At 39.3% G+C, this 25,502-nt stretch overlaps 2 protein-coding genes across 3 annotated transcripts in view; one reads left to right on the top strand and one right to left on the bottom strand.

Annotated features, from left to right (window-relative positions):
• Nucleotides 1–1,039: 1,039 nt before the first annotated feature.
• On the top strand, nucleotides 1,040–5,496 carry LOC310856819 (uncharacterized protein). The gene is made up of 5 exons (XM_083762311.1): nucleotides 1,040–1,107; nucleotides 2,311–2,456; nucleotides 2,570–2,708; nucleotides 4,167–4,274; nucleotides 4,358–5,496. Exons 2-5 carry the CDS (start codon nucleotides 2,311–2,313, stop codon nucleotides 5,207–5,209), a joined length of 1,245 nt encoding a protein of 414 aa, XP_083618437.1. The 5' UTR covers nucleotides 1,040–1,107; the 3' UTR covers nucleotides 5,210–5,496.
• Nucleotides 5,497–7,688: 2,192 nt separating this feature from the next.
• LOC310856816 (beta-1,4-galactosyltransferase 3) overlaps nucleotides 7,689–25,502 on the bottom strand; it is a 43,099-nt gene continuing 25,285 nt past the window's right edge. For both annotated transcript variants that reach the window (XM_083762307.1, XM_083762308.1), the window contains exons 4-8: nucleotides 20,969–21,204; nucleotides 15,879–16,066; nucleotides 14,663–14,785; nucleotides 13,812–13,916; nucleotides 7,689–12,133 (exon numbers count right to left, since the gene is read on the bottom strand). In XM_083762307.1, coding sequence (XP_083618433.1) covers nucleotides 11,752–12,133; nucleotides 13,812–13,916; nucleotides 14,663–14,785; nucleotides 15,879–16,066; nucleotides 20,969–21,204 — 1,034 coding nt within the window. In that variant the 3' untranslated portion in view covers nucleotides 7,689–11,751. The remainder of the gene's footprint in view (nucleotides 12,134–13,811; nucleotides 13,917–14,662; nucleotides 14,786–15,878; nucleotides 16,067–20,968; nucleotides 21,205–25,502) is intronic.

Raw genomic sequence — 25,502 nt, 5'->3', positions numbered from 1 at the left:
CAGGGACTGTATGCAAACATAATATATGGGGCAAGTGTAACGGACACAGGAGATGGACAGGAGCGAAAACAAAGTTTCTGGCCTTGAGACTATCTCCTGGCAGAGACAAAAATACAAAATATATTTACATGACTTTGTAGTGGGGCAAACAATTCCTGACGGCTACTGGCCAAAATCAACGACCTGTTGATGTGGCCTTGCTGAAGCTTAATCTCACTCAATGACTCTTATAGTTCTTCTAATTCAACATTTTCCGTAATTACACTATATTATCAGACAGAACAGTCATAAAAATGTAATTTTGTCAGCATTTATAGGCCCTACTTCTGAACCTAGATACTGTAGCTGATATCATACAGAGAGTGCATGGTTGAATAAGCACGGGGTCAGAGGGCATATTGATATTTTTTCCACAAAGCCAATGAAGTTCCCTGTGGGAAGTCAGCAGCTTCACATTTCTGTTCCAGTGGCCAAAAAAAAAGAATTTTCTACATCTTCATTCATGGAGATTTTTTCACATTCCTGCAGAGCCAATCATTTGATGACGGGTCATCGGTCAGTATAGGAGACTTGGGAGACTCCGCTGGTCATCAAATTATTGGCTCAGGAATGCAACAAAAACCAAATAAAATCTCCATGTTTTCTAGGCTTCATGGGGTGTCATTTTTTGGGGTGAAATACTCCTTTAAGACGGTCGCATGCACGTGGAAAATAGCTGATCTACCGTGAGTTTGTAGATCATCTATTTTGTACTTTTGTGCTAAGATTGTACTATGGAGCATAAATGAGGCATAAATAATAATGTAATTTGGTTATTCTGAGGAGGACACATTCCAATCAGGATCCTTCCTAATAGTCCTCTTGACTATAGTCGGCTTATCATCATATTTAAATATATAATAAATATAACATAAAAAGGATAATATCATGTGTCCTAAATGTCTTTGTGTTTAGACATTATATTGTATGGTAGTGTTTCCTGTTACGCAAGTCAAGGAGAAAGGCGTGTCTCCCTCAGGACAAACCATGCAAGTGGTATAAAACAGGCAACTATGTTGTGTTGAGACCTGACCTGATTCTGCCCGTCCATCTTTCAACAATACAGAGGTATGTACCTGGAAATAAGGTCCTATATATTTATTTATATTTCATGTATGTATGCTTATTTGATTTTAACATAATTTCCAAAATACGATATATGCATATCATACATTTTAACAAATCTGTCAAAAACATAGAGGATGCTTATTGTAAACAGGTAGGTAACAATTTAAAGTATTTTTTGCAAACGATTTCTCATGTGCGTACAACTCTCTCTTTATAGAATAGAACCCTGTCAGTAACACATACTAACACTTAATTAAAGGTTGGGTCTAGGATGCATTCTAATTGCATTTAAAATGCATTATAATCCTCTAAAAAGGCAGTATAACACTCATTATAAATGTTTATAATCATGTATGACAACTTATAACAACATTTAAGTGCTGGTAAGCCATTATAAGCTCAGTGGAACAGCACATTATAACTATCTTAACTTAGATAGTTATAGTGTTTTGGTTATAAGTTGTTATGCATAATTATAAAAACTTATGAGTGTTGTGAAGCATTGTAAGTGCATTATAATGTTTGTTTGATTGATTGACTGGTTATTTTATTTCCGTGTCCCTCATGGGTTTACAAGACAAGCTGAGCAATGTGAAACTAGTCATTTTTACATGCTAACTTACCAGTTTGTCAGGATGTTTACGACTCCATTACAAAACTAAGCTCAAAGTTCTGAGACAAGCAGAACGCTGAAGGCAGGTAGTAAAACCTTTAAAATAATTGCAGTTTAGCTTTAGAGCACATATTTATCCAAGAGATCATTTTTTTAACACATCATTAGCAGCGAACATAAATTATCTGGGCATTGACTAGCAATTGATTCATGTTCCAATGCACTAGTCATGCAGTTGGTGCAATGCATAACTTGTTTCCTAATCCCCATCAACTGTCAGACATCTGCAGTGGCACACCCTCCATATACAACTAAATACTCCTCACTGTTCTGTGAGTGTTAAATATTAACCTAATGGACCATCTTTACACTCTCACAGTGAATTGAACACTGAGGGTTTTACTGTGTGTACCCATGATCTCCTATCTTTCTCACAGTTGTCAGGAATGTTAACAGCGTGAATCTACTAGAAGAGACACTGTACTGAAAGACAAGAGCAGATTGTTTAAACACAGAAGAATATACTGCATAATAGCCAATAACCTTTTACAAAACCTTCCCTGCTCTCCATCTTATTCATAATCCTTTAGATGGCGTACTCTACCAAGACTATTGCAGCAGGCTGCTTTGGAAAAGTATACAAAGAGAAGTATGATGATACATGGGCTGCGATAAAGAGGGTTCCACAGCACCTCATCAGCAAGAAGGACCTAGAGCGAGAGTGCCAAGTGTATAAGTGAGTATGAGTGTGCTAATAGTAAATGATACATGATATACAACCAGAAGAAAAAAATAAAAAAAATAAAAAACACGAGGGTAATCCTTTGTCTTGATCATGGTCATCTGCAGCAAGGCAACTCATCCTAACATAGTGAAGCTTCTGGGAAACATAACTCTCACGGATTCCAAATGGGTCCTGCCACTGGAGTTCATCTTTGGAGAAGATTTAGAGACCACCATCTTTAAAGCATCGAGGTCTAAAATACAGGTAAATACAGGTATCACTTCTCAGGGATGGGGTTGTCAAATATGGATTTGGAGTTAATAATCACAGCGTTCATAAGGATAAGATAGTAATCTAATCTCCCGGTGTGATTAATTCAGCTGAATCCAACAATAAATCAACTTCAACCATGAATGCAAAATGTACATGAGGGACAGCGTGAACTTAATTAAATATTTTGTCTTGCCATGGATGAGACATAAATTAGATTTGGCAAATTACAGTAGAACTCATTATTCAGATGGTGGTTCTTGTTGAAGTAATATTAATCATTATGTACTGTAAATTCTGTTCCTACTGCCATTTCTGGTTCCTCCTCTGTCGATTGTGAAATGTTTTCAATATTTTTCTTCTTTTATGAGATCAATGGTTTTATCTATAAGCCTGAATCCTTGTGCCACAATTTAACACCCATGTGTCCTATTTTACTTGAGTTCACCCCTATCTCCCTTCAACACGTTTTAGATATAGTCACCTGCACCGGCTTATTCTAGCCCTTTAAAGTAATCCATGGTGTCACAGCGGGACAGACAGACACACAGACAGACACACAGACATGATCTGCAGTGTCTCATAGTTAGTGCTCATTGCATTCACAATCACAAGCGTATAAACTTCAAATGTTCTCCAAAATACTTGGAAAAAGTTGTTGTGGAGCAGCTCCTTCACGTGATTTAAGACATAATTTACAAATGTAATTTGTGACTTGGATCACAAACACAAGACAAAGGTAGACTGGCCAAGAACTTCTGCCGAAACTGTCTACTGGTAGTAGGCTACAGGTCATGGAATAATTAAGCTACGACTGTTCCAACAGACTGGACAGCATCTAATCTTGTATTTCCTGTAATTCCGCTTAGGCACATTCCGTATAAGTTATTTTCCAAAGACTGAGATAATATACATTTACTGTAGCCTATACCTTTCAGACATAAATGTAGTTCAAATTGCTTTACAAAACACAGGTTAAACAAATAAGTTAAAGTCTAGTAAAGAGTCAAATTAAAACAAGTTTTTAGCTGCCTCTTAAAGACATCAACCAAGGATTCCATTGATCATGCCTTCCTAAGTACCTATTCAACAGGCATAATAAATGAGTTGGTATTTCTTATTAGACCCATGTTATTAACCACAGATCTGGCCCTATTAATTCATACACTCATTTTAGACTTCTGACTTTATAATGCTATTTTCACTTGCGGCAGTCAAGCTGACTTGGCTGGTCTAGGCGGCAACCAGGTATCGAATTACATCCAGTCGTTGGTCCAGTATTGCACTGCATACCTGTATTCTTGCTCCCTTATTCCAGCCTGAAATGGTTCCCTTCCTAAAGTGTGTTTAAAATGGTATATAAATAGCCTACAGTAATTTATATATATATATATATATATATATATATTCTCCTAAACATTCAACTTTTCTTTACCCTTTTTGTCACTACAGTTGACTCCATCCAACAAGGGGACAATTATCCTAGGCATGTGTGAAGGTCTGCTTCACCTCCACCTTAAAGACATTGTCCATCAAGACCTCAAGCCAGAAAACATTATGGTGAGTTTGTCTTCAATATACCAGCATTATTTGAAAGTGCATGACAAGCTTGACAACAACTAAACTCCACCATTATCTTCCAGGTTGAGCATGCCACAAACAGGGCCGTAATCATTGACTTAGGACTGGCCAAGTTCTACCGCAATGGTCTCAACTCTGCCATAGACATGGGTAACGAAGCCTACTCAGCTCCTGAGGTGCTACAGAGGGGCAGCCAACGTGACCAGCGCTCAGATGTGTGGGCCATGGGTAAAATCATTGCAGAGCTCTGTGCCCGCATTAGACTGCACACACCCAGTGTCTGTCCCGCTAAGGTCAAGGAGACCCTACGGGATCAGCCGCACTGCCATGCAGTCTGTAGGATGGTGGAGAGTGACCCTACTCTGAGGGCTTCCATGGCTGGTGTCATAAATGACATAAGGAGGGCCGGGGGTAGAGGGACCACTGGACATCCAGCAAGAGGGAACCTCCCGAAACACTTGACCCAACCAGAAATGCGAAACCGATCTCCATCACCAATAGGCAGAACTGCATCACCAAATCGCTTAGCTCCATCACCCATAATTACATTACCAGTGAAGAGAGCCATATCACCGAGTAGGTGGGAGCGTGCAGCCTCTCCCAAACGAGAAAACGCAGGGTTGCATCCTCAAGCTGTAACACACCGTGACCGGTCTCCTTCACCACGGCCAACAGAGAAGACCCAGGCGCTGGTCCCAGCAGGAGCAACAGGACTTAGTCAAGACTTTATGAAGATGATGCTCTACAAGGAGGCCACTAAGGATCTCCCCTGTGGCCTGCCTACAACAGGGGTGGTGACAGTGCGTCACTTTGAGGAGAAAGATGGGGAAGTTGAAACATGGGGGCAGACAGAGGTGGTGACACGAGGTGGTAGGATAGTAAAGTATGATGATGTACGGTTCAACAACAAATAAGGACATAAGGCATAACACTTGATTGTTTCCATTTGAAATAACATCTACAAAAAATGTGAACATTCATTTTCTTTAGTTCCTTCTAAATGGAACATACCAAACACTCAGCTGGAATGTAAACAGGTTTGTTCATTTAAGCTGTACCGATTCAGAAAGAAACAAAGAAAGTGTTGCTCCTACCTACACAGGGTAAACAAACATGTTGTGCATGCTCCTATGGTCAACATTCTGTATGTTACAATATCAAATCAGTCACAGATCTGTATTCTGGCCCCATTAATTCATACACTCATATCATATCAGTCAAGTTTCACAATATTCTGCCAAAGGAAAAACAGACAAATCATATGAACCAACTAGTCAACTAGCCAACACAAATTACTATACTGTGATGAAAATACAAAATTTGTATTTGTATAAATAGAAGATGCATTTTTGAGTAATCATTTTTATTAATCATTTTATAAGGCCACTGTGGACTATGTGCAGAATTCACTCAAAGAGAAGAATGATAAATCTGAAATAAAAACACAAAACATAACACCGAAAGCTTTGTCCTAGTTTACATCAACACTACCTGTGATGAGGACTTTCTACAGATGCTGACCAATACAGCATTTCAACCTCACAATAGAGGCAAATCAAATGGAACAGCAGAGCAGTCTTTATGTAGCCTATATGAAATCAAATACTGCATGAAATGTTCAAAACCAGTGGTTTTCATTTCAAGGATCCCCCCAAATTAATATATATTTAGCCGCATACCTTTCTGAAAATATTCGTGATGTTTCGGAACCCTCTCAAGGACCCCTGGGGGTCCCTGGACACCACTTTGAGAACCACTGTTCTAAACCATACATAATGGAGAGTATATCATGTCTCTTGAATTATAAGGTTCCAACCAGGTGTTGGTGTCAAAAAAAAAAATTCTTTGACAATTTTGTTCATATGAGACTATAAACGGCCCATAGCATGTTGGCGGCACTGTATAGAAAAATAATGTGTACACAATAATGTGAATTAAAAAACAAACAAAACAACACTACAATGTATTTTTCTTTTCCAATAGTGAAGTGTAACACCTGATAACTTGGAACCCTGTAATTCTGAGCTCACACACTTGCACTAACAACACAGACACATTAACATGCTCCAACTTGTCAAGAAGAGAATTTTGTATAGTATATTGTGTTCCATACACATTCTGGTCTCCTTACAAAGGCTATGTGTCATGCATATTCAGTCTTGATATAAAGGTGAAAGCAGTATTGCATACATTGACTAGTATTAAGCCTAATTCATACTCTGTCGCATGACAGCATCGATCGCCGGAAATAGCTGATTATTCTAGCCAACAAAGCGACACACATTGTTGCTAAGGCCATAGGAGATTATGAAGAAATCACATCATATAAGAATATAAGACTACTATTTGTTGTCCTGCAACACATCACAGGCCCCCCAATGCCACTGGTAGATCATTAAATTTTCTCTTCCTCACAATATGGCACCCCCCTTTCCATTGAGATAAATGGACAGGTGGCGCTATCTTGTGAGGTCTGAGCAATTAAAACATGTGTGTTCTTTATCGATAGTGGATTAAAAAACATGACAATGACATGGAATCAAAATTAAGATTTACATTCCAGAAACATACAGATTGGTGACAATTTAAAAGAAAAACCAATAAAATAAATAAAAGAGTGGGGAAATGTAACAAACGCCAAACGATAATGTCAATACAGGATGTGATCAGGGCAGAGAACAGTTCAGGGATATTATAGTAGGGTTGCAGTGCATAAGTGCATAAACTCAATTAAAACTACAAAGATGCATGCACATTTCAGAGTTAAGTGGTGCAAAACCCATAGGCCCTGATATAAATACAGGGGCGTGGAAAAGTGATATGGTCAGATGAGTCATTAATCATATTCTCAGTGAGTGCATGTGTGGGCATTCTGGGAAAGTGGCATACACCAAGAGAAAGGTACAGGCCTTAATGCTTGACCCCTACAGTCCAGTGGGAACTTATTTTGACGATGAAACATCTTTCTTGGTGACAGTGGTCTCATCCAGGATGATATATTGTCACTGAATGGTTTACTTTGAAGAGTATGAAAATGATATGCATCTATGCTATGGCCTCCATAATAAAATAAAAAAGTGCTCTCCATCACAATAATCAAAACACCAAAAGCGCCATCCCTCCAGCACAGTTCCAAAACTCATAAAACATGCCAAGGCGCAGAGAAACTGTTCTGTTCCGATAGTCACTATAAGACACTTTACGTTAGTTTTTCTTTAATTTGTCACCTGTCTGTATATCTCCCAAAGCAGGGGAGAACACCACAACACTAAACCCTGGAATTAAAGTAAAACTCTAGTATTGACCATCATTACAACCCTTTGGGGTATACAGGTATACTTTCTAAAATTAAACCCTTGAAGTAGAGAATGACAGTAGGTCTTCTGGGTGAAATTGTAATGCCAACTTGTATGAAATGAGATAGGCCAGTCGATTGTGTAATACACTGATCGAGAGAAAGTATTTACAGGCAGAGCACACACACACACACACACACACACACACACACACACACACACACACACACACACACACACACACACACACACACACACACACACACACACACACACACACACACACACACACACACACACAAAAAGAGCTGTCTTTGGTTTCAGCCTATACACTTACAGAGAGTTGCGTACTTGTGTAAACGATCATATCCAAAAAGGTAGAGGGTAAAAGGGAAGAAAAAAGATGACATGCAGTACGTGGGACTTAGTGGTAAGGACAAGGCAGATGCCATGGACCATTATTCTTAAAAATGAAGAAAATCGACTTTACGCAACCTCAACTTGCAATTAATGCAAAAGTTGCAATGCAAATGACAACAGCATATTTGGGTAGAATGTTCGATGCTGGAAACACACAAACACTTAGAATGGTTGAAATCCCTTATTTGTGTGTGAAAGACAGACCACCATATGTTATGAAATGTCATTTCCTAACAAGTCATCATTGTTAAAGAATGTTCTAAAGCTGTTAAGTTTCACCAATTTCATACATGTCATAGAGTAATGCACACATTTGTTGTTTTACAATTTAGTGTTGTACTTTGGGGTTGGGCACTCATTATGATCCCACTTTCAAATCTCTCATCTAAAGTGGATCTTGATGGACAAAGGGCCTCAAATGTAACTTGAACTTCTCCTCATCTTCTCCCCACGGGTGATTTGTACTTAGTTTTGTGCTGGTGTTCGTACCAAAATAGTCGATCTGTAAGCTTATATATCTCTGCTGTCAGGAAGAAACCACCTAACCAAAATGTTCATTTTTCAGGAAATTAAAAATATATTTTTTCCCCAGGAAATTAAGAAAGGCTATTTTGAAAACAAAGCAATACTGCCTCATCAAAGTTGATATTGTGATTTATATATTGTCAATTACTTGCATGAGAGTGGGAGAGGTGGTGGAATTAGTTGTTTTAGCAGACAGTTTGAGGGTCCAATGGCTTTTCCAAAGGGCTTTTTACTACTTTCCATTGGTTCAATCACAGACGTTAAGTGTGTTCAATAGCACTGATTTATGCACAAAAAAAATGTAAACCCTCAAGAAGAAGTTAGGTGGTTTCCTCCCGACATCAACAAATAGATATGTTATTTTCGGTGCTTGACACAGTGCGCAACAGAGTATAACTCCACACCAAAATCAAGAGGGCTTCTGTGCAAGTTAAAGCCATTCAGTGGAAAACTGGGAAAACTGGCTTTGCCTTTACAGTTCTCAATGACTTCTCAAAAGATAGACATGGATACAGAACAGGAAAAGCAGGATAGCTGGGGGTACAGCGCACAGTTAAGTTCCAGAATTGACAGTGTGAATGTGTGTATATATGTACGCTGAATATGTACACATACAGCGTATAGTTGTGATGAGGCCTGTTGTTGAGGGATCAAGCCAGCACAGATACGACCAGAGTAAAACATGTAATAGCTTAGTTATAACCAGTGATTCTCAACCTCTCTCATTTCAAGGACACACAGATTCATCTTTTGGGCCATGATTTGATTTGATTGACTTCATTTGTATGTCTTTGACCCCAATGTAATATCCTCTGCAAATCCATCGAGTGCACAAATGGGACAAAAACATTCCATTTGCACGCTTCTCAACTATATGCATAATTTCACTGGGAATCCCTTCAAAGACCCCTGGATGTCCGCAGACCTCATGCTGAGAACCACTGATATAAACAAAGAGAAGACATGGGGAAGAAGGGAGAGATGGGTCTGTCTGAATGTGAATGGGCAGTTCATCTGATTAGGGCTGCAACTATTGATTATTTTCTTAGTGATTATTCTATCGATTATTAATAGCATATTATTTTGAAAATCCTTTTATAACGAATCGATGATTAGCCACTTTACTTAATCACATAACAGCATTGTGCAGAAAAGGGGAAATAGTAATCTATACAAGCTAGACAGATTTTATTTTAGCTTTTTGCCTATGACAAAATAGGGATATATTATTTATCGATTATTTTATAAAATTATCGAATATAGCTTTATTCATAATTGATTAAATCAATTACTTCAATTAACTGTTACACCCCTAAATCTGATGGAAGTGGGCTGATCATTGTCACCAGAACCATTCTCCATTTGACAATGGCAGATACAGTATGCAACCACACACAAACAATAAACAGAGGGTTGATATTGTATATGGATATGCAGAGATAACCCTAACCCATAATGAATGATAAAAACTATTCACAATAGCTTTACCTACAGTAGGCCTATACTGTACCTACAGTTTTATGATCTCAGGGGCCTCCTTCATAAAACATTCAGATGTAACCTAGATCAGTGGTTCTCAAAGTGGGGTCCAAGTCAGGGTTACTTGAACCAAATTGAGCAAATGGCCATAACTCTGAAGAGTTATGGAAATTAAAGTTGGAGAACCATCAACCTAGATTCCACTATACTCTCATGTGCTGTAGATTGTACATCGAGGACAGTGACATTTGCAGAGTACCGTTCCCATTTAATAACCAATGCTTGGCTGTGGGATTAAAGCTACAATATTAGTTATTTTAATGAGCCAAGGTTATTTGAACCAGTCTTAAGAGTATGTTAACATAATACCAAACAATATAATTGATTTACCACATCTGCAGTGGTTGCAGGTAGTCTCGAGAAATGTTGTCCCTTTTGACTGGTAGGACACCTAGTGGTTGACAATGTCAATAACATTATTTAAATAACTAATTGTGCTGAATGTACTCTACACGGCAATCTTTATTTTGTTTGATAACTTACGGATTGAAGACTTAAGGATAAAATATGTGCATCAGAATGATTTTATAACCGAGGCCCCATGACATGTTGGCTGTGAACAGGATATGCATGCTGTTAGCAGCTTCTAAGCTATGACATACTGTATAATCAGTGGTTCTCATTTTTTCATGTCAAGGACACCTCAAATAATATGTAATTGGTCCAAGACTGTAGATACAAGATTTAAGAAAAAAAATAAGAAGATTTATAATAGATCAACGAATTTCAAAAAGCTGGTTAAAAGTGGTAAAACTGATTTTGCTGGGGACCCCCTGGGACCCCTGGGGGTCCCCAAACCACACTTTGAGAACCACTGCTGTATATACGTACACCACACAGTAAAGTTCCTTCATTCACTATTCACCGTTTAAGCTTCACACTGAGGGAACTAAGGTCCCCATCTGTGCTGCGTTTTCTGTGGCTTTTTGGTGAAATGTAAAAATAAAATAAAAAGTGCGGCAACATGTCCCTGACAACTTTTTTTTAAACATAAGGTAGAGTGGAAAAAAAGAAACAAAAGCACACAAGATTCTAAGGCATCACACGGTTTGACCAGCGATCCCACAACACTGTGGATATATAAACTCATAGAGTCTGTCTTTTAGATTTCTCCACCTCTCTGCCGCAGATCCCTCAGAAGTCAAAACCCAGTAGAGTGATAGGAGTATATGAGGACTTGCAGGATGAGGGCGGAGAGCAGTCATTTATTCACAGACTCGTAAGGGTTCGTGTCAACGATTACAGCATCTATATGTTTAATCCCAAAGGGTGCCACGATCACCCCAAATCACGAGCCTTCCCAGTAATGAAGTCTGCTAATTCCGGGAAGTGAGAAATCAAGGAAGGAAATGAGATGAAAAATGTGTGAGTGAACTGCAGACCACCCAGGAGAAATCATCAAATCCTGCAGTAGGCACTGAAATGATCAACCAAAAGGAAGTAAAAAATCTAAAAATAACAAAAGCCAAAGGGAGGCATCTTCAATAGTCAGCCTTGCTGGGTTCCTCATGCTTAAGCCTAATTTATGCTCCGCCACGCCATGGTGTTGTGCGCTGAGAACGGCCGACCTACAAGCCCACAAAACATTGCGGATACAACATGTTCTGAACTTGTAAGTTGGCTATTCTCTGCGCACAACACCGTCACACGACAAAGTATGAATCGGGCTTCAAGCATTATCTCTGTGGGTGGTCCTCTTTGAGTTTGGCAGGCCCGTTGTCTGGGACTTTGGCTGGGGAAATGGCTGGTTGATTGACTGGGGGATTGGCTGGTTGATTGACTGGAGGACTGGCAGGTTTCTTAGCTGAGGGTTTGGCTGCTTCCTTGACTGGGGTATTAGCTGGAGGTTTGGCTGGAGGCTTGACTGCTCCTTTGGGGGGAGGGTCTTTCGATCGAGTCGGTACAGGAGGGGGAGGAGAGTGTAAACCATTCTCGTTGCCGATGTTGACGGTGACGTTTGTATACAGGGGAAAGTACTCCCTTGACAGTACCTCGTATTCAGCGGTGTTCATGCCATCCAGCTTCCATGTCTGACGAGTCTTGGCCAGCATATTGAACCTTGAAATGGGAGCAAAATGCATCAAACAACATCGTTCTGTGACTTTAAAATTCTTACATAGAGAGAAAGTGCACTTAATTGGGTTAATAACAAAAACAGCGGACTTCCTCTTCCGCCCAGATGGAGTAGCCGCATGGTTAAGTGCTCCGTCTAAGTTTTATCATTTATTCAAGTTTGTTTTGACCAAAACTGCCACTTTTATGTCACACTACACGTGCAACTAGTTAAAGTACAAATAAGTATATGGAACTGAGGTCAACTAAATCACAGCTTCCTAAAACTACACCCGAGACCAACCCTCCCGGCGCAATGGACCCCGACAAACAATCTCTCTCCCTCGCCATGCTGAGAGCGGAGCTGCAGTTGTCTCGGGAGGCAGGGCTCTGCGAGATAAAAACTGAAATAGCAACCATACGGCAAGAAATCAAAAAGGATATCGCAGCACTCCGTGAAGAGGCAAAAGCTGAATATGCCTCCATTCGCTCGGAAATAGCACTCGACCTCACCTCGCTGTCTTCCAAACACACAGAGTTAACTTCGGAGCAATCAGACATGGGGAGATATCCGAGTGATACTATGGACCGTGTTGCTGTACTGGAACATTCACTGGGCTCAATGGCAAAGGAGAACAAAGTCTTACAGGAGAAATGTTTAGATAACAAAAACAGCCACCAAATAGATAGGGCACAGGTCTCCACCAGGGCAGGTCAGGTTGTGGCTTCCTGATGGCCTATAATAAACCAATGTGAAAAGGGTGGCATTTCTTCTTACGCCTTGGATGGCAATTGGATGATTTGAGGCATGTTGTTCCAAAAATGTGTTTTGCAAAATTCCACCTGTTGGTGGCGCTATAACAGGCCAATTTGAAAAGGGTGGGATATATTCCTCAGCCTAGTAGGAAAGTCCGTGAAAGATTTCACGTAAATTGCACGCTGCGTTCATGATATGAGGCTTTTTGTTCAAACGGGCCAATCCTGCAAACTTTGAAAGCCAATGTTAGCCAATTAGGATAGAATATGAAATATCGGACAGATACGTCTTGAACACATGACTATAGAGATACTGTGTAATGATTTGCGGGATTTTGGGAAAGACTCTGGAGTAGTAATATCAAAAAATGTGTTTCACAAAAGTCGGCCTCCTAGTGGCGCTATAACAGGTCGTTCTGGAATATTTGGGGCAGACGTTCATCCAGGGAGTGCGTGTGCAAAATTTGGCATCGACCGGGTTAGCGGTGCCAGAGATTAGCTGGTAACAGACGGACGGACGGACGGACGGACGGACGGACGCACACACACACACGGACGGACGAACTCACACACATGGACGGAGTGCAAAACATTACTCTGTCCCCATGCCTTCGGCCTGGTGGAGACAATAAGACGTGCAAGACCTGACACATCTATTGTATTTCCTGCAGCAAACCCATCATAAATGTTGTTGTTGTCGCAGTCGGGCAAAGTCTTTTATGTCCAAAACCATTACTTTTCAGGAAATATAAAAAAGAACCTGTGTTCAAATGGATCCAGTGAAATGATATGGTCACAACTCACAAGCTCTTGTTAATACTCTTCATTTCACATAAAAAGATGGAATATGGAGATACAAGGTTGCTGCCTGACGGCAACGGCATGCACTTGAATCTGAAAGGCAAACGTGGCTACTTTTTGTCTGTACCTCTTTGGGTTGACATCATTGCCTTTATCCAGCTTGTGCTTGATCATCTTGTAGCGGCCCACCTTTAGGTTAGGACGAGTGATGTACATCCCACCCAAAGAGACTCTAAAATGATAGGGGGAAATTAATTTCACCAAAGCACTTTTACAGACCAACAGGAACTCATCCAGCCATTCTAAGTATGAGCAGAACTGTATATGAGCATAACTCAGTTATATGGTCAGATATGGTGGACATGGTGTCACAGTTTCATAGACACTCGATATGACGTGGAAAAAGAATTGCCGTGCCAATAGACTTCCACACACCACTGAGGTTATCTCAGTTAATATCAACTACTTAATGGCCTTCACTGTCATCATTTACAAGGAAGAAATTGTCACAATTACTACATAATCGCCTGATCACAATTTCTTCGTTTGTACGTTGAAAGATATTCAGTCAAATATTTTCTAAAATAGCAGAAATAGCATATCTATAAGTTGTGACACACTATAGAAAAAAGAATTACTATAAAAAAAAGTTATACATTTTAAAATATGGCCTATTTTGGTCATAGTACATTATTTACAGTACTGATTATTAGCACCAGTCATTGTCATTCATTTCTTTGTATAATTTTGTCATATCTGCCCTGTGTAATTTTTGTTTACAATGCATAAAAGCTTAAATGTAATTGGTGTGGAGCCAGATGATAGCCAATTAATTTTTTCCTGTAAACTCAAGAGTTGGTTTCTCTTAGTGTTTCTCTTTATCTTGAACAAAAATAATAATCATAATCATATCCTTGTAAAAAAATGCCATTAGTGCCTAAAACAAAGTCAACTCGGCACAAAGTTAAGCATTCTCACCTGATTCCTATATCATCATCCTCTCCTCCCCAGCCCCAGTAGTTGTTGGGAAAGCCATTCATCTTCAGGTAATGTAGAGGAGTTAGGGCAGACACACCTCCGAAATACATCTTGTATGGAAGCCTGGAGAGGAATGTTGTGCAACAAAAAGACAAAAAAAGAAAAGGACTATTGTAATGAAATGTCTGAAGAGTAGATTAGCAGTTTTATTGTCATATTGTAAGGACAACAAAACAAATAATCTTTCATTTAAGTGCGCTGGTGTTGCTGAAGCAATCAAGTGAGGATAGCTCCGCTCTATTGGTTGCCGTGACAATTGTTCTAACCATTTTCCCCCCCTAGTATTTCAGGGTTTTAATTAAGAAATTGAATATATATTGTTTTACAGTTTTGAGGGGCGCTAGCCCCTCCTATATTCAGCTTTTAGTGTAGATTTTCGTCTTACACAAACATGAAATTCCCATTGACAATGAATGGAGAATTTTACATAATAGTGTTTGACCAAATCGGTTTAGTGTCTATTTTTGTCTTCCAAACATTAAATTCCCATTGACAATGAATGGAGAATTTTACGTCATAGTGTCTGAGCAAATAGGCATAGTGCCCTATATCACAGGTTCCCTTACCCCTTATCCCTAAACTTATTTGCAATTTTTTTCTATTTTAAAACATTTTAAAATAGTACAAATAGCTGATCTACAAGCTAACGTGTCGATGTAGATTGGCTAGTTGAACTATTTTTTATATATTAAAATAGTAAAAAATGTCAAATAAGTTTAGGGATAAGGGTTAAGGGGTGGCGCAAGATGGAGCCCAGTGTCTATTTCACGTCATGATGATGTACGATGATAAGAACGCCCCTCACTTCACACGGGTATGATTGTTGTATACTACAACCCATTTACATCTACCCTCATGCACATACCCGACCTACTGATGCCTTTCCAATCTTTTGGACCTTAGGTCTAACTTCATGTACATACTGTACCTGCTGCTAATTTTGCTATGTGTATACGAATACTTATGCTTTTGATTTTCTTTCCTGGAAACAACAAAATGGAGCTTGCACAAAACGCATATATCACTCACTGATTTACAACTGTGAACCTGTGATATGGCAAAACTGATTCAAAGTATCACTATCATAGTCCATCTTCTTACCATGTTCTCCCCTTGTGTATATACAAATACAAATAAAAAATACAAAAAGACTCACTTGTAACCAAACTTGTCCATGGCAATTGCAGCATGCTTTGGGTTGGAGTCACAGACGTACAAGTTGCGGTCATCCTCTGGGATGAGGTCAACATCATGGTAGAAGAGGCAGTCCCAGTCTTCCTCCCTCATGGCCTCCCGGAAGCCTACGTTCATTAGCTTGGCGCGGTTAAATGTGTAGTTCCCCGCCTGAAAAGGACACAGAGGAGAACGTCAACGTTTACACCAAGGGTACTGATTCACAATTCAATCTCTAAATGCTTTTCTCTACTGCATTGAAGAGCAATCCAAAGTCTTTAGGGAGGTTCATATTGGGTTGGTGACATAATTGGGTTCCAAAGCAGTGAGTAGGACTACATTTTGTTAGTGGCTGGCTGTACGTTGTTCTAGCACCTCTAGCAGCTGCATTTAGAAGTGCCCAGATGTATCAGTAGACAGAGATTTCCGATCGGTCTGGCAATGCAAGATTACACTGAGTGCAACTGAAATGCATCTTTTTGCATGTCCCTCAACACAGAACACACAGAATCCTAAACAGCATAATATTGTGTGTGCATGTATTCACCTTCACCTTTGTCTTGTGAAGTGGTTGACCTCGAGAGTACAATATTATGGGCTAACAATAGCGTGGAAACAAGCCAAATCTACCACAGGAAAAAAACAATCCCTTTGGAGAATTGGTCTGTCACACTTTGCTGTGATGTTGGAATCTGTTTTTAACTGTGAGTTGGAGATAAAAGTTCCACACCAAAGTTCCAGACTAATATATCCACGCAGTGATATTAGTCTGGCCATGCCAGGCTAGGCCAACAATGGCACAGATGTATATGTGCACATGTCTCTAGGATTATGATATAGATGCCTTGTCAGGATTGCAGGTAACAAACCAACTCATTGCCAGTGAAATAGCATCTTTGAACATACATGATTTAATCTGGCATCGCTCATGAAAATAACTATCTGTCATACACTAAAGGACAGTCCAGTCCACACCACTACTAGTTGCAACATGCAAATACTTGCAACCATTATCCCCAATGACAGTTGCAAGGAGTTGTATTGCTGTGGACTGGCCTTAAAACTGTTTTGTTGCAAGGAGTTGCAACTGGTTGCATTGGTGGTCTTCATTTTCAGGCATTTGTGCATGTTTGTTTTTCTGCTGGTCCATTTTGAGAACAAATGCATTATGTCCAATGCATGATTCATGATCTCAAGTCTAGGTCCCGAGAGACATAAGATGCTGATTACTGACTTGGCAGAGGCAAGACACAGCATGTAGGTGACAGGGATAATATGAATGCAACATGTAGAAACAATGCAATGGCAAAACAAGCTCCAAAGATGTAAGGGATAAAATGCTTGGGGAGGAAACATGAAGCTGCTTGTTACATGCTAGGACATTAAACCCCTAAGGGCTGTTGAACTCTACCCAGGCTAGTTGAACTCCTCAATTTACAAAGAGATGCGTGTCCAGATTGTGCACACAATGAGCACAAGGGGGCACTATTGATCCAGCCAAATTCTACATGTGCCCCATATTGAACATGCTGACAACTGTTTGCCCTTAAGAAGGCCATCTGAAACATGTAGGCATATGTTTTTATCGCCCAAAGATTAACTAGGCTGTTTTATTAAAGATTTTTAACATGGGAGAGAGTGCCTTGGAACCTTTTTCTTTTTGTATGCCGACAACTGTGTTTTGAAACAAAAGGTGTCAAGTCGCCGAATGGCTCACTTTTACTCGTCTGTAAACAACTTTTACAGTTTCTTAATAACAATAATATTTTTGATAAGTTTCAGTCTGGTTTCCGTCAGAAACACAGTACGGAAACCGCTCTTCTTAAAGTTTCTAGTGATATTCTTATGAAAGCCGATGCCGGTGAGTGCTCGGTGCTGCTCTTACTTGATTTAAGTGCTGCTTTTGATACAATTGACCACTCCATCCTTCTTGACAGGCTCAAACAGTGGGTAGGTCTAAGTGGTTTGGCCTTGGAATGGTTCTCGTCCTATCTATCAGATAGAAGTGTGTCTGTCGCTGTCGACAGCTATGTCTCCTCCTCAGCTCCTCTGACCTGTGGGGTCCCCCAGGGCTCCATCTTAGGTCCAATCCTGTTCTCCCTTTATATGCTACCACTTGGTGCGCTTATAAATAGTTTTGAAGGTGTATCTTATCATTGTTACGCCGATGATACACAACTTTATTTTTTCTTTAAGCAAAATGACATAAACAAACTCAATATCCTGCGTGATTGCTTAGCTGCAATAAATAACTGGATGGCACTTAATTTTCTTCAGCTGAATGCTAATAAAACAGAGATCCTCGTTATTGGCCCTGAAAACGTCAGAAACGCAATCCGGCTTGTCTTGGGCCCACTGGCCTCCAACATGACTGACACTGCCAAAAATCTGGGTGTCTTTTTCGACAGACACATGAACTTCGAGTCCCACGTAAAGAAGGTCACCCAATCATGTTTTTATCACTTAAGGAATATATCAAAAATCAAACCCATCCTCACTTCTCAAGATCTGGAAAAAATTATTCATGCTTTTGTTTCATCCCGTCTCGACTATTGTAATGGACTGTACACTACCCTTAACTGTTCCTCTATTTACAAACTACAATTAGTACAAAATACAGCCGCTAGAATACTCACCAATACAAACCGCAGAGCACACATAACACTGGTACTGGCTGAACTACACTGGCTCCCGATCAAATCTAGAATCGATTTTAAAATCCTTTTAACAACATATAAAGCACTACATGGCCTAGCCCCAGTTTATCTTACAGATTTATTGGTGGCAAAACCAATTGTTAGACCCCTCAGGTCCTCTGACAAAGGCCTCCTGAAAATTCCGGTGACAAAATTTAAAACTAAGGGGGAACGGTCCTTTGCAGTGGTTGCTCCCACACTGTGGAACGCCCTACCCCTATCAATTAAAACTGCAGAGTCTGTTGAAGGTTTCAAGTCCAAATTAAAAACTCATTTATTTAGGTTACATTTTATCTTGTAAACGTTTACTTTTAGTTTGACTATTACTGTTGTCAATTTATGTTTCTGCTCTTAATCTGTGTTGTTTGCTCCTTTGTGCCTGTTTTAAATTGATTGTTTATATTGTTGTTTTTACTGTACAGCACTTTGTAACTTTGTTTTGAAAAGTGCTCTATAAATAAAATTTACTTACTTACTTACTCATGTAGCAAGGAAACCCCAAATCACATATTTAAAGAGAAAACTGTTACCATGGTTACCAGTGGATGCATCGTTAGCCTCTTGAGCATGGGTGGGTAGGGACAAACGCACTGCCATTGTTCATGATAATGCATTTGATCATAAATGTATTTTTAGAAAAGAGCAGATGCACACCTCAAAAGGTTGGCGACAGGTGTGTAGGACAAAAATTGCATACAGTATATAAAAAAAGGGATCTCTGATAACGATATCAAATAAGAGAACCCGCACACTGTCAGGAACTTGCAAAAATGTCTCTCTTTATTCTATGTTTTGGTCAGGACAGACAATACAGGGCACAATAACCACCAAACATTTAAAGTTTACACACTGGGTGTAACCTGTTGCAAAGTCCTGACAGTGTGCAGGTTCTCTTCTTTGATGTCATTTTCAGAGATCGACCCCCTTTTAAATGTCAACAAATGTATTGAGAGAAAAAAAAGGGAATATGACGTTTATTGGCACATGTAGAAGCCTTTCCACACAAACAATAATAAACGCCACTATGTTCATGGAAATATTCTTAAATAAAAAAATTCTACATAAGATATTAGGCTAGGTAGTAGGTACTAATTCACTGCAACTGAATACCTGCCAAAGGCTTCTTTAGGGAGGCATACTTTAACCCTGTAACACCCAGCGTTGGAATAATACAACATATTTTAATTAATTCATTATTTTAATGTTCTTTTTTCACCTAAACATCATCATTGATGTTCATTGCAATGCCATTGGTCATGATATTTGCATATATCAAATATATATATATATCACAGAGGCTGAAATTCACACAAATTAAAAATCTCTGGACTCAAATCTCTGGACGCAATTTTGAACCTATGACCTTTGACCCTGATAAAAGTAAGTAAAATAACTGTAATATATGTTAGAATGTCTAGAACATGTTTTATTTATAATTATGAAAGTTATCCCTCAAATGTAAATGATTAATTTATTATTATTATTTTAATAATTATTATAAATGTGCATAACATTTGCAATTTCTTTTTTTTTTTTACATAATTTCCTCTGATAAGCCCTAGTAGTAAAAAGTAGTAGTAAGGTTGAAATCTCTTTTTTGCAAGTAGAAATGAATCCGGGTTTTACAGGGTTAAGGTCAACTGATAGAGCTGTTTGCTTAACAGAGCTTTCCTCCTCTGACTCCCTTCTACACTGATGATGGCAGTCAGTTTCACTGGTGTCACTGGTCAACAGTTGACTATATCAAATTGCAATTTATTAACATTTTAATAAATTGTGTCTGTTATCTAATCAGGTTTTTATTAATAATTTTTGGTTTTCATCCATGAAGGAATACAGCACTAGAGTAGTTCTTCCCCTCCACCATAATTTTGTTCTCCTGTAAGATTCTATCATAATTTCAAGCAGTTATATTGCCGTACTAGATCAGATATTAGTACTTTATGTTTGTTGTTTAGGCCCATTTTGGAAGCTAGACTGTAAACTCTTATTTTTGATCACAACTGTGATTATGCAGTTAATTATGTTCATGGTAGGAATTCATTTTTTTAGAACTGCCAGTTATAAGAAATGTAATTCCTACCATGAACATAAGTTATGTGTATTTGCAAGTTATGATTGTTTGATGCAGATAAAAGCCTCTGTATACATTACACTGACTAGGCTAAATAAACTACGAGTGTGTATTTTCGGAGCAATGAACCTTTGGAGAAACTATTTTGTTTTGGGGATAGCCGTCAGGCTAAAGTACTTTTGGTCCAAATGGGATGTTTTTCCAGAATATTGGGGTTTCGGAATAAGGGGGCCTGGGAAATCAGAACAATGGCATGGCATCTTGGATTTTATGTGTGTGCATCAGAAAGAGCAAGAGCCTCACTTGGTGGATGACATAAATTCCATAGTTGAGCTGTTGACGCTGCAGGAATGGATGCAGGTAGTATAGTAGGAACTTCAGGTGGTGTTCCCTGTGTCTGTGGGGAATGATGATGGCGGTGCGATGGCGTGCCACACAGTCAGGTGGCCTGTATCGCCCCCCACGGACCACCAGCGGATTCTTCCTCTGGACTTCTGCCAGGGTTAGCCCTGATGGGAGGTTAACATGGATGGGCCCACCTGTGAACAAGGATAAAGGGGTATTACAAGGAATACCAGAACACTAGCCTCAAAACAGTTGCCTCGGGTGTCTAACCGGCGAAACTGCTCAGCCTGGTAATGCTAAACGTAACCTATGTGTAAAACGGTTAAACCTAACCTTATTCCTAAAACGGTGCCAAAACCCAACCCTATTCCTAAACATAAGCCCAGTAAAACTATACCTAACCGTAAGCTTATTTGCAACCTTATTCTGAGGAAAACAAATACAAGAATAGAAGAACTGCCCCACAGAGCAGTCGGCAGAAATAAATGAGGGCGAGCGATTCCGGTTACCATGGCAGAGTCCAACCAAAATAAGAAACATCATCCCTTTTAGCTCATCATATGAAATTTATTTTCAATTTAGTCCATCTATCCATTGATACAAAAATGCAGTGTTCAGTACTGAATTTGGGGATTGGGAATTTGAAAAATACAGACTTGCTGCTTATGAGAATTAATGCCCTGGGCCTAGTTGGCATTATGCCAACTGAGGCAACTATGCCGGCAAAATTATAATAGCGATCTTTATTAATACTTCACCAATCAGAACAAACTGCTGCATAAGAGCAGTTAGTGCTACACAAAATATTTTATAATGTATAACTTCCCTGCTCATGAGCATCCCTTTTTTGTGTGGCTCTATGCCAAAATGTTCTCTATATAGATAAGTAAGTTATTGGCATAGAGTCAAATACAGATATAGAACATATAGACATTAGTTTGTTTATTTAGATAAGAAATGTCAATCCATTTCTGGTAGTCTTGCGTGTAGATTGTAATTTGTGAGATCTACATAATTAATTAAAATTCGTTTTGCATACAGATTTGTTAAACCAAAGAGGTTTGGGTTAGGGTTAGACAAGACAGCAATGTACAGAGCAGACATATATTGCAATATAATTTGACTTTAAAGTTAGACTATCAAACCTAAAGCCAAATTCGTACTTCATTGCTACACAGAAATAATTATATTCAACTGTAAAAACATGCTTGAGCACAAGCAGTCTATGATAAAGTAAAGATTTTCCCTAATATTGTATGTCAACCAATCCGACATTGTTATATCAACACAGGAGGTAACCGGCGTATGAGGTTATTAAAATGCTCCATCATTAACACACTGTTAAATATTAATATAATGAATTAATTCAATGGCATCTGGCAGACTGACTTCACCAACAGTAGGACTGTATTTTTATACCATTAGAACTGTCACGATCATGAAATCGAGAAAAAAAACAGTGACTAACAATTGTATTTGACTTTTAGACTTTGTAAACAAACAAAATTACACAGGCTATAACAAATAAATATATGACAAATAACGTAAATAAGAATGTACGTTGGCCAATGACATGTAATAATAATTATATAATAATAATTGTGACTTTGTGAGGCCTCCTAGACAGGAAAACAACCTGCCTATCATGGCCAGTTGTGAATCAGCAAGAAAAATAGTCAGCACACTGGATCATGAATGATCAAATTTCATTTTCTTCCACCATCGTACATGAGGTTTGGAGCTTATGTTTCTCTTCCTCCAGTGCCAGGCCAGTGCATACTACACTAGGAGAGCCGAGGAGGGTTCCCCGACGCTCACGGCTCAAGCCGTATTGGGGGTCCTTGATATGAAAATGTTTGAGAACCAGTGCTCTAAAAACAACATTAGACAATAAAGTTTGACCTGCCCTAGTCGCTTATTTTGGGCATGTTTTCATAGACCATATTGCTTGTTTCTCTCGCAAAATCTGCCAAAGACTCGCTTGCTCAAGCAGTCTGCCGCTGCACTACAGCTGGAAGCCCTTTGTGAGTTTGAGCCGAACCAAGTTTTTCTGACAGCCAGTCAGCGTTGATGTTGTCCGGAACCCCAGAAATGTTTTGGCTTGAGAGGGTTCCAGGGGGTCCCCAACTAAATTTATGAATAGCATAAATATCTATTTAACCACTTTAATCATACACATTGGCTATTTGAAAATAGCCGATCCTCAAGCTCACACACAAAATATTTTTCAGATGGGGGCCCGCAGTCAAATACATATTAATGTAGGGGAGTGAGCAGCCATGCAAATGTCTGCCCTTTTTTCAAGGCAAAAAAAAGCAAAGCTTTGTCAACACTTTTTGTCAACAAAAAAGCAAAGCTTTGTCAACACTTCCAAGGCAAAAAAATACCTCATGTCATTCCTTAGAGAAGTGAAACTCTGGTTAATGTTGTGGTTTTACCCTCTTTAAAAGGGATTTAAAATGTTATGCTTGCCAGCGTTGTGTTGATCCCATCTGCTTCCATGGAATACTATAACTTTTTGCTGAAGAGTTGGTTTGCTGGATACGCTTTTGAACATGGCGATGTTTCAAACTCAGTTTAGGCTACAATCAATGGACGTCACTCGCATCCAGTAGGATTTACTTTAATTTGTCATTATGAAAGTTTCTAGGCTACATTATAGAGCAAGGGAGGAGAATACTGACGGACAGTGTACAGCACGCACGCACGCACGCACGCACACGCACACACACACACACACACACACACACACACACACACACACACACACACACACACACACACACACACACACACACACACACACACACACACACACACACACACACACACACACACACACACAAGTATGAAGTAACTGTAGAGGAGTTTGAAGATAATGTTTGTTTGGTCCTTGTCCCTTACTGAAAATCCAAAATAGTTCCATACCACCGACGTACAGTTATTTTTGGGAAATAGCCCTTCCTCAACCTCCACTCGCTCGACATCAGAGTATAATTGGCCGTCCATTTCCGTCTTTCTTTACATATTATTCTGTGCAGAGTGCAGTGAGTGAGTGTGTGTAGACAAACTCCTGTGTGTGTCCTGTTTCCCTCCCTCTGCCCATGCAGAAGAAAGGGAGCAGGGATTTTGGGAGAGCTTAGAACACAACCGATCTATAAGCAAACAATGCCTTGCATTGCAGTGGTGACGCATTGTTAGCTTGTAGATTTATTATTTTTGGTGAACGAAACCGTCGTACTGCAGAAGTATAAATTACACATCATAGAATGTGCATTCACTGCATCTAATGAAGCGAATTTATTGTGATAGAAACTCTAAAAAGCCATATCGTGGAGACATTGTATCGTCCCGACAATATTTATCACCATATCGAACACCCCTAATAGGAACTAGTTTTGCTGCTCATAAATGATATAGTAGCCGGAAATTATGTTAAATATATTGAACCTTGGGTGGGTCCATTTGGTTACTCTCCCAAAGTTAAATTACTCTGACTACAACCAATCGGCGTGCAACGCAAGCGAAGGGACTTTTCTTTTTTACCAACGCTGACCTGCGCGACCAAAGTAAAGCGATTGAATGCGATTGGAAACAAATGTATATCTTCAGGTTGAAACGTCACGTGCGAAGAAAAGTGGAAGAAAATTAATTTAAAACTTTTGCAACATGATCCAGTGTGCAGACTGCGTGATTGTTCTAGGGATGTGTAAATGTGTCCAAAATGAAAATCGATTTGTATAATTCAATATTAACGATTAATCGATTAATCGTTTTTTTTGGGGGGGGGGGGGGGGGGGGGGCTTTTTTTCTTTTTTTTTTAATGAACCCTACAAATAAAAAATATCTTCCCCACAAGGGGTACCTAAGTCAAAAAAGTTTGGGAACCCCTGATGTAGTTGATTAACAATAATTGTAACTCTTGAGTTAATAAGGGTTCATTTGGTTACTAACTCCATCTTTTAAATGAGGACCACTGGTGGTCCCTGGACCACTGTTGATCCAATTTATCACCATAGCAACCCCAGCCTAGGCCTGATTAGGTAAATTCCCAACACCTGCTAAATCCTCCAAACCTGTATCTTGATTGGAATCAATTTCCACTCAGTCATGCAGCTACACAGACACATCCCAGGCACACTTTGGTAGGCCTATAACCGTGTCCTGTTTGGATGACAATATTGCCTTTCCAACAGATTTTCATTTTTTTTTAAACCGAAAAAAGAAAAAGAAAAAAAAGATTATCGATTATTAATTTTCATAATCGATTTCGGGTCCCATCAACGATAATCGATTAATCGGACCCATCCCTAGATTGTTCACTTGTCAGTTGTCACTACCACTAAGGCCACAGGTAAGGTTATGCGAGGGCAAATTAAAAAGCAATTTGCCTTCAGTTCAACCCCCAGAATTTGCATGGGTTCATGTTACATGTGATTGTGTAATAATGCAAGATGCAGAACGGTGACTTTCCCTAGGCAAAATCAGTTTA

This window comes from Protomyctophum parallelum (genome assembly GCF_964188405.1).
Source record: "Protomyctophum parallelum genome assembly, chromosome: 3".
Lineage (NCBI taxonomy): Eukaryota > Metazoa > Chordata > Actinopteri > Myctophiformes > Myctophidae > Protomyctophum > Protomyctophum parallelum.
This window is presented reverse-complemented; position numbering and strand designations above follow the sequence as displayed.

What these genes read in the sequence shown, in the direction of transcription:
- LOC310856819 (XM_083762311.1), top strand. Translation starts at nt 2,311, where the DNA reads ATGGCGTACTCTACCAAGACTATTGCAGCAGGCTGCTTTGGAAAAGTA. An exon ending in CGAGAGTGCCAAGTGTATAA is followed by an intron (nt 2,457 to 2,569) that starts GTGAGTATGAGT and finishes GGTCATCTGCAG; the next exon opens with CAAGGCAACTCATCCTAACA. An exon ending in TCAAGCCAGAAAACATTATG is followed by an intron (nt 4,275 to 4,357) that starts GTGAGTTTGTCT and finishes ATTATCTTCCAG; the next exon opens with GTTGAGCATGCCACAAACAG.